The sequence below is a fragment of the Chrysochloris asiatica genome, unplaced genomic scaffold (assembly GCF_000296735.1).
Source record: "Chrysochloris asiatica unplaced genomic scaffold, ChrAsi1.0 scaffold00051, whole genome shotgun sequence".
Taxonomy (NCBI): Eukaryota; Metazoa; Chordata; class Mammalia; order Afrosoricida; family Chrysochloridae; genus Chrysochloris; species Chrysochloris asiatica.
Window position 1 is genome coordinate 5,011,040 of NW_006408569.1, and position 12,883 is coordinate 5,023,922.

The window sequence follows — 12,883 nt, forward strand, 5'->3', positions numbered from 1 at the left end:
CTGGTATGGCGCTGTGGGTTAATGTGCCAGACTGCAAAGCCGTTTGAACTGCAAGGTTGGCGGTTCAAGCTCACCAGCTGCTCCTTGGAAACCCTATGGGTCGGAATCGACTCCATGGCACTTAACAACAACTATGTGCCCGGAGTTCTGGTGTGTCGCTAAAGGATAAGCACTGGACTGCTAACTGCAAGGTTGGCGGTTCAAACCCACCAATGGGTCCTTGGAAACCTTAGGGTGGTGGTATATCCTGTACAGGGTTTCCGAGGCTGTAAATCTTTACGGGAGCAGAAAGCCTCATCTTTCTCCCGTGGAATGGCTGGTAGTTCCGAACTGCTGACCTTGAGGTTAGCAGCCTGACTTGTAACCACTAAGCTACCAGAGCTCCTTGGAAACCTTATGCAGGGTTGCAATTAGTTGAAAACCAACTGGCGGCACACAATAAGAACTATGTGCTTGGAAGGAGTCCTGGTGGTGTACTGGATTACATGTTGGGTTGCTTAACATAAGGACAGCAGTTCGAATCCACCAGCCGTTCCTCAGAAGAAAGATGAGGCTTTCTGCTCTTGTAAAGATTTGCAGTCTCTGAAAACCTATAGAGTCCCTGTGAGTGGGAACCCACTTAATGGCACACAGCAGCGGCAGCATTATATGTCTGGAGTTCTGGTACTCAGGGGTTAAGCGCTGGATTGCTAACCAAAAGGTCAAAAGAAGATGAGGCAGTCAGCTTCTGTAAGAATTTACAGCTTTAGAAACTCCGTGACACAGGTCTGTCCTGTCCTATAGGGTCATTTTGAGTTGGAATCAACTGTATGACAATGGGTTTGGGTTTTTTGTTTGCTTATTACGTATCAAGCACTGGACAGTTTGAACCACAGCTCTGAGGTCCAAACTCACCAGCCGCTCCTTGGAAATCCTGTACAGGGTCGCTATGGGTCAGAACCGACTCGACAGCACTTAGCCACAACAACATTACGTGTACAGCGCAGGCGGGCAATTTCCAATAGCCCGTGCTTTTTCTGATAGCTTCTCACAACAATAAGCGCTCGATCGTCTTCAAGCTACATTAGAACACGTTATGCACAAAGCTGGTCTGTGGAACTAAACTCCTTACTTAAAACCAATCGAGTTCCCCGCCCCCAACAGTTGCCCGGCTATAGTAGGGGAGAAAAGAGCACTCCCTCCTTCTCCCTCCCTGGGGGCCTACGTCCAGACGTGGAAGGAGCCTAGGGGAGGGGGCTGGAGGTGGAGTCTACTGCGGGGTCTGACGCGGAGTCGGGGTCTTAGCGAAGCCAGTGCCAATTCCCTGCACTTCCCGTTTCCTGGGCTTCTGGGGACCCCTCCTGCTTCCAACTCATTCATTCTTTTTGCCCAAGAATAGGGAACAGGCGAGTTAATGGAGCAACACCCCAGGTCAAAGGGAAAAAGGCTCAAAGGGAAAAAGGCATTAGTGCGGATTCCTAGTGTCCACGGAGCTTCCAGCAACCCCCCCAGCCCCGCCCACTCATTCCCTTCCTCCCCTCCTCGCCCCCTTCCCTTCCGCCTAGAGGGAAGGCGGGGGCGGGCTATGTGTGTACGTATGTATGCATGTATGCTCGTGTGCGCTCGGGTGCGGGATGCCTGTGTGTGCTTTCGGTGTGTAATGGGGGTGTGTGTGCGCGTGTTTGAAGTGTGCACGTTTGAGGATTGCATGTTTCTGCCAGATTGTGTAGTGTTACTATGTGGGTGCGGTCTGGATGTGGGTGTGTTCGATGTGTATTTCTTCTGGGGCTTGTGGTTGTTCTATGGTGAGCGTGTATATGTGAGCGGTGTGCATATACGTGTATGTCCTTTAGAGTATGTGTATATGTGCGTTTGGTATGTATTAATACTTAGATTCGGTGTGTCAGTATGACTTTACGTGTGGTGTTTGCTGCTTATTTGCTCGTGGGCAAGGTGTTCCTAAATGTGAACTACTTAAGGTGCATGCTTTCAAAGGTGTGTGAGGGTGAGGTGTGTCTGGCTTGGGAGGTGCACTGGAGAGCGCGTGTGCTTTGGAAGGGGAATCGCTGCCAGAACGTGTACAGGTGCGGTGTGTAACCACAAGAGGTTGTCTAAAAGACCCAGGTGACTGTGAGCTTGGTGTGTGTTGGGGAGGAGGGGCAGCGTTGCATCCCAGAACTGGGAGGAAGAAAAATGTAGGGACCAGCAGCCTGGGCAGGGGCGCCTGCTGGCCTGATTTCCTTGGTCCAGTCTGTCTGCTGCTGTGCGACTCAAGTCCCCGCTGGGACTGGGTGTGAGCTTACCTGGCTGCAGAGGGGAAAGAAGAGGAGGGCGCTGCTGCACGTGATTGGCCAGGTAGGGCGCCCTAGGGCGCGGTGTGTGGGCTGGTGGGAGTAAGTTGGAAAGATTCTTGGTCACTGACCCAACAAACCCCTTAGGAGATCCCAGTTCTTACTCAGCTGATCCCAACACTTTGCTCAGGGCCTGGCTGTTTCACACCTCTTTGACTTTGTGTGGGCAGATCCAGTTGCCTGGAAAGACCTTTCCCCCTGGGCCTCATGATAAACTCCTACTTATTTTTTGAGACCTAACTCAAGAGTCATGAAACTTTCTCTGCTTTTCTGTCTCCCTTCCAAGTTGAGGATTCCCTCCTTTGAGGCATCACAGTTACACTCTTCATGATATGATCATATGATCATACCTAAATGCAGTTATTTATTTGTCTCTCCTTTTATACTCTGAGCTCCTGATACAAATGCCTGGTATACAGTTAAGAGTCTTGATTGTAATCACAATAGTAATTCTACCATTTATTAAGCACTTACTTTGTACCAGGCACTGTGCTAAGTATTCTTGCTTCCCAAATCTCTGAGAACCCTTGTAATGACCCTGTTAGGTTGATAGAGCTATGGTTCTATCACTGTTTTACACATCGCACATCAAGCTCAGAGTAGTTAAGTAACTTCCCCCAAGGTCACACAGCCAGTAGGAAGCAGAACTGATATTTGAACACAGTTCTGTCATGCTCTCTAAACCATTCTCCTCTACAAGGTTAAGGAGCTCTGGTAGCGTAGTGGTTATGAGTCAGGCTGCTATGTCGGGTTATGAGTCAACGTCAGCAGTTTGAAACTACCAGCTGTTCCGCGGGAGAAAGATGAGGCTTTCTGTTCCCGTAAAGATTTACAGCCTTGGAAACCCTATACAGGGTCACTATGAGTTGGAACCGATTCCACAGGATACCACCACCACCGATACAAGTCTCCTGGTTCCTGCTAGGTATCAAACAGTATCATTTCCCAACAAATCTGTCTTTTGAGTTTACTGACAGCACCTAGAGTGCTCAGCATAATTACTTTGTCTCCCAGATAGCTGATAACGTCTCTAACTAATTACCTGCTTTGTTGACACCTCAAAATCTTTCATTACTCTAGGCACAGGAGCACCTCAATAGTTTCAGTGCTGGGAGCTCTCCTTAGACTGGTGCTGAAAGAAATATCTGAGAATGAGCATTTCTAGCCATAGGGTCAGGAGAATTAGGTATAGAAGGGATATGGAGGGATATGGAGGGAAGTGGAGGGTCAGGATGGGGTACTTGAATAATTTCACAGCCCCCCAGAGCTGCTTCCACAGCATCACCACCAGAATTTGGTATGCAGTGAATTTCAAGCAGATCAGACATTTCCATATCAACTCAGAGACGATTCCTGAATGGACCCCATGTTATATTATTCATATTTGGGAGGGCTGTGCTTGCCTAATGAAGCTCATGATCATCTAATACTTTCAAAGCTGCCTCATCTGAGAAATCCAAATCAAAACAATACATGGCATTTTTGAGAACATATTTATGGGGGGCAGTTGTTGGTCCAGTCACAGTGAAAGGGCCACTGAAAGCACTGGTTCTCAGCTCAGTCCCCAGGGAACCATCTGAGACTGCTGCAAAGAGGTCAGGGGGTGGATAGAGAGGGACAATTCAACAGTGGTGAGTCACTTCACCACTTTTCAGGGGGGAAAGCAAAAAGCACGATTTAAATTGCCACTGTTATTATTGTGCCCTTTCAACTGGCACAAATGAGGCTGCTATGCGGACGAGAAGCAGCTGGAACATCCATAAAGTTTCCCCCCAGCTGGGCCTGGGTCAGCACCTCATCCTGGGTGGGCAGAAGAAGCATTGCCTAAAGCACTGTGTAGCCAGAAAGTCTCCTTTTGAGAAAAAATGGGTGGCTGCAGAGGCTAGTCTAACTTATGTGGGGCACAGACTACCTAAAGTCCACTGGCTATGTGGTATAGCAATCCTACAAGAAACCCACACAAACTTTGGGATCTCCCAGCATCTGGTCTTGGACATTTAGCTTTGCTACTGCTGCAGAGCAAGCCAAACACCTCCCCACTCTTGAATATACCAATTTCACATCCATGGATGCTGAATATACCAATTTCACATGGATGCTGATGTCAAGCCTCTCCATTTCTGAGATTCTCTCCCTGCCTTCCCTCCTCATCTCCCCTGAATACACCACTGTATCACTTGTCTAAATTCTGTTATGTAAGTCCTACCTGGGTTCATGATAACTTTGGTTCACTCCCAAATCAGTATTTCTGTCAGTGTGACTTCAATACTGCAGAAGTCAAAATCTCTAGGGCTAGGACTCCAAAGATGCAATAGATGGCTACCTTTATTCCTAATGACTGCCATCAAGTTGATTCTTCCTCATCCTGATTCTATAGCACAGGGTACTGCTTCTTAGGATTTCTGAGACCATAAATCTGGGCTGGAGCAGATAGCCTCATTTTTCTTGTGTGGAGCAGCAGGTGGGTTTGAACTTCTAACCTTAAAGTTAGTAGCCCGATGCTTATCCCAGAGTGTCACCAGGGTGGTGTTGTGGGTTACAAGTTGGGTTCTAACAACAGCTCGAATCCACCAACTGCTCCTTGGGAGAAAGATGAGGCTTTTTGCTCCTGTAAAAAATTACAGCCAGAATCAACTCAAGAGCACCCAACAACAATGACAGAATGGGAGGGCCTAACAGGACCTACACTGCCACCATGGGGCACACACACACTATCCTTAGAGCTTCAAATATCCACCATAAGTCTCTCTCTCTCTTTAGGGTTCAGGAAATGTGTCCCCGTAATATAAGGATTATATGGGAAATTGTAAAGGTGTAAAAATGCTTTCATAACTCTATTACAGCCCAACAGAAACAGAGATATGCTTGCTTTTACCTTAAAACCCAAAAAATATGGAGGGTCAGGGCACCAAAATATGAATTTTATTAAGGACAGAGATCCTGATTTCCCCACAAAAATAAGGCTTTAAAGATCAAGATCTTCATATTTTACTTGGGGGCAGAGGAAGACCACAGGCTTCAGAATGAGACAAATTTGAGCTGGTATCCCACACCCCTCACTTTCTTAATATGTGCTCTTGGGAAAGTTACTTCATCTCTCTGAACCTCAGTTTCTTTATCTGTAAATCGGAGATGTTAACACCTATCTTAGAATTCCTCAAATAACTGAAAGCGGTAAAACATGAAAACCACCGACCAAGTGTCTAATACGTACATTTACTAAATTCTGAAGAAAAGGTTAGTTAATTCCCTCCCCCAAAGTGTCTCAACTAGGGTATTCAGGGACTGGAGCCACTGACTGATCTGCCAATTTTCCTCATTACTGCTTTGTCTGACACTCTTGAAATAGTCCCTCTTCTTTTAGGATGATGTTTTGATCAGCCTAATGCAGCCCCGGAAGAATTGGACCTCAAGTCCAATTCTCACCCTGCAGTTTCTCCTGGCAGTGTTAATGAGACTAAGGTTTCAGATATAATACTCTACACAGGAAAGTCTCAAACTTCCTGCTCAGTGTCCAAACTGCCACCCACTTCAAGTATGGATCCAATCCCAACCCTGTCTCCTAAATATGTGCCACTGTGTTCAAGAGAATGAGAACAGAATATTTCCTAGTTAAGCTTTCCCTATTGCTCCTGTTTTGTTTTTTCCTTTCTCTTTTCCACCCTAAAAATAAGCCATTCTTATCGCTAGCAGTCATCAAGACTAGGGATGGGATGATGGAAGAAAATGTTATGGTTCTCTAAGTTGTAGTCTACAGCACCTAAAATACATCTCAGATTAGTTACTATTTGTCTGTTCCCACTTGAAGGAAAATAAAATCTACACTTTGCAAAACAATGGTGAAGTGGAAGAAGACCCCATTTTGTTCCCCCTTCCTTTTCGATGCTGTTGCCTCCCTCTAGAGACAAAAGCAAGTCATTACAAGTGAAGACTGCATTTAAGCAGAGGTTGTTGTTGTTAAGTGCTCTTGAGTCATTTCCAACTCATTTCAGAGGCTGTAAATGTTTACAGGAGCAGGAAGCCTCATCTTTCTCCCGCATAGCTCGTAGTTTCGAAAAGGTGAGTTTGACAACAAACAAACTTTGGGAACCTGGCCTTTAGGCAATCAAACCTCTGGAAAATTCCTTAAACTCTTCCCTCTCAGTATTATTCATTATATCATTATTCATCCTGCCTGCTACCCTCACTGACCCTATACTCCACCCTAGAAAATGATCTCGGAATTTAGAACTTCTCCAGTTTTAATCCCTGTCTACTCCTGAGGGAAGGAGCTCTGGTAGTGTAGTGGCTACGAATAGAGCTGCTATCCTCAGGGTCAGCAGTTCAAAACTACCAGCTGCTCCGCGGGAGAAAGATGAGGCTTTCTGTTCCCGTAAAGATTTACAGTTTTGGAAAACCTGTACAAGGTTGCTATGGGTCGGAACCGACTCCATGGCACATAACAACAACATAACAACTCCTGAGGGGGTCCTTCAGCTTCTGTTTTGAGGAAAGGAATGGGAGGAGTAACAAACTGGGGTCAATCATATCATACCGAGAACAGATGGAGCCAGGGCTTAGGATAGGCGCATACCACTAAACGAACTTCCCTGAGTGCAGGGATTACTGGCTGCTGGATACTGGGTGCCCATCCTGAAGAAGCTGTGTGATTTCTCAAGAGGTGGATCTGAGACATGACAGTCACTGCCAAGAGTCACCAAATATGCCATCTACCTACTTCTACTGATGCATGTGAGAATAAATGATACTGCCAGAAGGAAATTGTTTCCTAGTGACTCAGAGCCCTAGCTATGAAGACACAATGGTATTTGTAGTGCATTTTTTTTTTTTTTCAGTTTAATTATGTACCTTTTCAAAGAAAGGAATCTATAGGCAATCAATGTGTCAAAGATGAGAATTTGGGCTCTGATCAACATCAAATTGACCACTAGTAAATGTTTGTTGTCGTTGTTGTTGTTAAATGTTGTCGAGTCAGTTCCGACTCATAGTGATCCTATATACGATTTCTGAGGAGTGGCTGATGAGCTTGAACCACCAACCTTGTAGTTCAAACCAACCTTGCAGTCCAGCGCATTAACCCGCAGCGCTACACCAGGACCTGTCAATGCAGTGCTAGGAGCTTTGAAAATGTTCTCTCTTTTCATCTGTCAGGTTTTAAGATCAGACCACAAGGAGTTCTAACCCTTGCTCTGCCATTGTGGGAGCGAGAACGTAGTCTTTAAAATACAGATGGTAACATCTGAAAGAATTGTTATGAAAATTAAATGAGTTCATTTATTTAAAGTGACTGGCATGTAGCAGATTCAATAAATGTTGTTTGGAAAGGGAATAAAATACATCTTTTGGTACCTGAGACAAAAAAAGCCATAAAGTTGATTCTGGCTCATGGTGACCTCATGTGTTAATCCAGGAGCTCTGGTAGCATAGTGGTTACGAATCGGGCTGCAAACTTTAAGGTCAGCGGTTTGAAACTACCAGCTGCTTCGCGGGAGAAAGATGAGGCTTTCTACTCCTGTAAAGATTTACACCCTCGGAAACCTTGTACAGGGTCGCTATGGGTCGGAACCGACTCGACGGCACATAACAACAACAACAACAATCTTTACAGAAGCAGATTGCCAGACCTTTCTTCCACGACACTGAGTGAGTTCAAACTGTCAGACTTTAAGTTAGTTGTTGCTGTTGTGTGCCATCAAGTTGATTTCTGACTTATAGCAATATTAGGTTAGTGGTCCAGTGCAAACAGTTTGCACCACCTAAAGACCCGAATCATGGAACGCATTTAAGATATGGCATCCATAATAACAATTATGGGTTTTACTTATAACCCTGAAATTTAGGAATTATTATACTCCTCTTAGAGAGAGGTTCAGTTGCTTACAACAACATTATAAAAGTCAGTCTGTGATTCAAACCAATTCTGCAGGATTCCAAAGCTCACCTAGTGATAAGGGACATATTATGATCATTGGAAAGATTCAGTTTTCCTGGCCTGATCTAGTCATCACATTTTAACTAAATATGAAGGAAAACAACACAAAACAGATTATTGTGATATCCTGTGTCATTATATGAATTATTTGTACATTGTAGGATCTCAATTAGACTTTTAAACTCTTGTTAAGCTATAAGAGTAATTTATGAACGAACCTTATAAAGATTTTAGAAAACAGAAAATGAGACAAGGAAAAAAATAACTACTATCCCACCACCTTAATGTAATCTCTAGCTTTACCTTTCAGCTGAATTTTTCTCCCAGTCTTTCAAAAATGTATATTTGACATGTTGTTGTTAAGTGCCGTCAAGTCGGTTTCAACCCATAGCAACCTTGTATAGGGTTTCCAAGGAGCGACTGGTAAGCTTGAACCGCCGACCTTACAATCCAAACAACTTTGCGGTCCAGCGCATTAACCCACAGCACCACACCAGGACTCCATACATTTGACACAGATGTAATCATATCATTCCATGTTGTTAGATATGCTTCATAAAGACCATATGATTAGTGCATACTAATATCATGGCTTATGTAACCATGGCTCTGTTGTTGTTTAAGTTGTTTTAGTAGATAATTGTGTGTATGGAGGGGGGATAAATGATGTTGTTTTCACTATTGCCATCGCCACCCTCAGGAACCTGGTGTCGTGCTCTATTAATGCCCAATATGCTTTCTGTCATTTGATATTTAAGCTTGATGGATATCAGATCTTCTCCTGGAGGCTGCGGTACATTTGCAAGAGTAATATAAAATTGTTTTGCCCATTTTCATCACACAGATTCTGCTGGATAAAGTGTGGGTTAACCTTAACCTGAGACACTAAACCCTAGAGCATTCCATTTTTCCCACATAGAAAAATGTCATTTGAGGTGCAAACAAGAGATTTACAAAGGAACTTTGGGAAGTCCTGCCATCAATAAATGGGAGTGCTCGTTTGACAACCTGACCAGGGGAGTGGGGTGTCTAATGGCCAACCCATCGCAGCTCTGGAAAATGCTCCTGCTGCTACCCAACCCGACCTGGCCTCAGCAAATCGATTGGGTCCCATCTCCAAGAAAAGATCAAATTTGTATGTAAAGTGGGCAGCAGGGTCTCTTCAGTTTTAGAGTTTTGGCTGCTTTACAGAAGTCCAATTGTTTGAGGCCAAATCCAATGCCAAGAATGAACTGGGGAGAGAATTTCAAGTGGGTCAATCTTGCTGTTCTTTTCCCTGGGAAAGAAGACCTTTCTGGGACACCATTTTTCCCAGACCACAAATGATGTCTCTCCCAAATGTCTTCATATGGTCACCCATTGCCCACTTTCACCCTGAGGAGATTGTTCAGACAGGTCAACTGATTCCTGAGCAGAAGGAAGGGGGTGAACGTTTAGAATATTCCCCCACTCTGCCCAGTAAGTGGTCAGCTTCTTCCCCCACCCACCTCTGACTCGGGAGGATTTCTGGAAGGCATTTGAAGGGAGGCACTAAAGGCAATTTCAATTATAGCCCCACAGAATATCAGTATTTGCCTCAAAGGTACCCTTCACATTGTACAACATCTCCCAGGCAGTGAAGTGGTTTCTTACCTGGTGAAAAAAAAAGATTTGCCCAAAGGCGACTTACCTATTTCAAGGAGATGTCATGTGATTTCAGTGGATTATGCAAGTAAAGAACTAAGCCTAAGGTCTAGTATCTGAGAAGTACTTCCTACATATTAGCTGCTACTGTTATGAGTAATCGAACGGTAGAGACAATGATGGGTCACTAACGTAGGTGGAGGGACAGGTCTCCAAACAGAAATGCAGGAGTGAATAGAAAGTCTGGCATTTGTGTTTAAACACCAACTAAGTACAAAATGGGGGCTCCAAAAATAACTTGGGTTTACTTAAATAAACTAATAATAATAAACATAGTAGCTTTAGGTTAAAAGAATTCTAATACAAATAAACTGTGTGGTGTATTTGTAGTATGCATACTTGAGGTTTTAATGTGCATGTGTATAATATGGGTATGACATGTTGTGAGTGCTTTTTTCCATGTATTGTGTGTGTGTACACATCTACATGTCTATGTGAGAGTTGATATATGTGTGTGTAGGTAGGTGGCTTTGCATGTGGAAATACATTGATGTGGGAATGTATATGTATGTGGGCACTTATGTCTATGTATGTGTGCACCATGGATGTGGCATAGTGTTTCAAAAGAGGGAAAGCCATCCATCCAGGACTTTATTTATGGAATTGGGGGGAGGGGCTGGAAATCTTTTTTTGGTCAGATAATGGGGCATTCACACAACTTGGACCTTGTTCACAGATGAGCAGCTAGATGTGGGCAGGGGCCTTTGGGCCATGTCACTGAAGAGGTTTGGCCAGGATAAGGATAGGGGTAAGTGGGGAGTGGAGGAAGGAGAGGGTTGACACATCCCTAGGATGTAAGATCCTAAAGGTCAGTGCTAGGGCCAGAAGGTAAAATCTCCTAGGACATAGATTTGGATTCAGTTTAAGGAAAAACCTGATAATAGGCGTGACTGGAATGCCTGGGTGGTGCAGCATTTAACATACTCAGTTGAGAATTGAAAGGTTGATGGTTCAAGTCTACCCAGAGGCACCTTGGAAGAAAGGCTTGAGAATCTGCTTCTGAAATATCAGTCATTGAAAATTCTGCTCTGGCATACATAGGATCCTCGGGAGTCAGAGTCAATTTCATGGCAACAAGGCTTGTGTTTGGTCTTTAAATGGGGATGGGCTTTCTTGTGTGATACTGACCACCACCCTCACACAAATATGGGCTTATTCATGAATGAGCTTTTGTATTCCTGATCTAATTGGAACACTCGACATCCTTTAGGTCAGGCAGGGAAGAGCGTTAGCTCTGTAAGCCTTACAGGGCATCTTATATTCTCCTTTACTTATTTTTTGGAGTCACCAGGGACACATATATAATTGAAAAGTTATACAGAACCAAAAATTACACTTTCCAAGTGCATGTAAATTACTTTCCTTCTCATAGACCCGTGGCCTCAGTCAGAAGCTGGACTTGAACTTACTATGTGTGCCAGTCTGTTAAGGAGTTTGGACTCCAAGGATGGTTCTCAGCAGGGTGTGAGGCTGGTGAGAACTAAAAACAGATTTCAGCACTGGATTGCGAACCACAAGGTAGGCCATTCAAATCCACCAGCTGCTCCTCAGAAACCCTATAAGAGTTGCCAGGAGTCAAAACAACTCGATAGCGCTTAACAACAACAACTGAATTAAATTGTGAGGTTCCCTTCTTTCCCTGATTCCTTTCCCCTTCCTATGAGGGGGCAGAGGAAAGAGGAGACAACCCCAGGTTTGGTTTATGGCTGGTGACTAATGACGCACTCTCACCAATATAGATTTTGGAGGTGGAGACTATGGAAAAACAGGTGGCCATGTGGCCAGGTGGCAGCGTGGCAGGGGTAGGGCCTAGCAAGAGGGAGTGAAGGGCAGTGTGGGTGGGGGTCCTGAGGAATCTCAAAAAGATAGTATACATTTCCTAAAACTTGCAGGAAGAAAAAAATCTGCTTCCAGAATATACTTTGTAGAAGAAATTCCAGAAAAGGGATGAAATGAGAGGCACATAGTTCAAAGCCGTGTTGTAATCTTTGCATACCTGTACCTCCACGGGGATAGGAAAACCAAGCAATGATTTCAAGCACCCAAGAAGAGACCCACACTAAAGACCGCAGGCCTCAGTCTTTGGGCAGTTTGAGGCAGTGGGCAGTTGGCAGAGCTTCAGCAGAGCCCAATCTGCTGCCAACTCCTTGAATGACCTTGGGCAGGCTTTCCCCATCCCTAGTCTTTAGTGTCACCATCTCCTAAATGAGGGGATTGAACTTGATGACTCTAAGGGGCCTTTCGATGCTGATAGTCTCTGGTTGAGATTGGGGTAAGGAGGGGCAAGCTTCAAGGCAAATGAAGATGCCTAGGAATCCCCACCTCTATGGCCAGGGTCCCTAGGCTTTGGCCGCCCTGCCAGGAACTTTCATCCTTGGGCCTCTAGGCGTGTCTCAGCCCAGGCTCTGGTTGTCCCTGAGGGCAGTCCAGCCAAGGACTCCGCCTCCGCGCTCGTCCTGCGTCCTGCTGAGCCCTTAGCGCGGTGGCTTGCCATTCCCAGCAAAGCTGGTGATTTATGTGGGGCTTCGACGGGGACGTCCTCGGGCCAAGAACAATTAGCTAAAAGCCAGCGGGAAGTCAGCCAAGCCCGCCGGGCGGCAGACACCACTCCTCTCCCCAAGGCGCGCCCCCCAGTCACCAAGACTCGGGCCCACTCACCACGGCGAGGACGGGGCTCGAAGGCCGACGCGAAGAGGCAGTCCAGGATCCACGCCATGACCGTGCCTGCGCCTTTGGCCCCACGGCGAAGCTCCGCGCAGGCGGCTCCCTGGCCGCCCTAAGTAGCCCCTGGTGACCACGCCCTGAGCCGCACCCTTCATCCAACTCAGAGTGTCTTGGTCACCGGACACCTCAGCCTGTCACAAAGGGGGCAGGGCCTCAGAGGAGCCCCCACCCCCCGCTGGCTGCAGGAGAGGACGCAGGTCGCACAGCCCCTTCC

General features: G+C 45.7%; 1 protein-coding gene across 1 annotated transcript in view; it reads right to left on the bottom strand.

The window, feature by feature from the left end:
* The window catches only part of ARHGAP36 (Rho GTPase activating protein 36), a 34,602-nt gene extending 21,941 nt beyond the window's left edge, over nucleotides 1-12,661 (bottom strand). The window contains exon 1 of the mRNA XM_006862819.1: nucleotides 12,604-12,661. Within this exon, the coding sequence (XP_006862881.1) occupies nucleotides 12,604-12,661 (58 nt within the window). The remainder of the gene's footprint in view (nucleotides 1-12,603) is intronic.
* Between the last annotated feature and the right edge of the window lie 222 nt (nucleotides 12,662-12,883).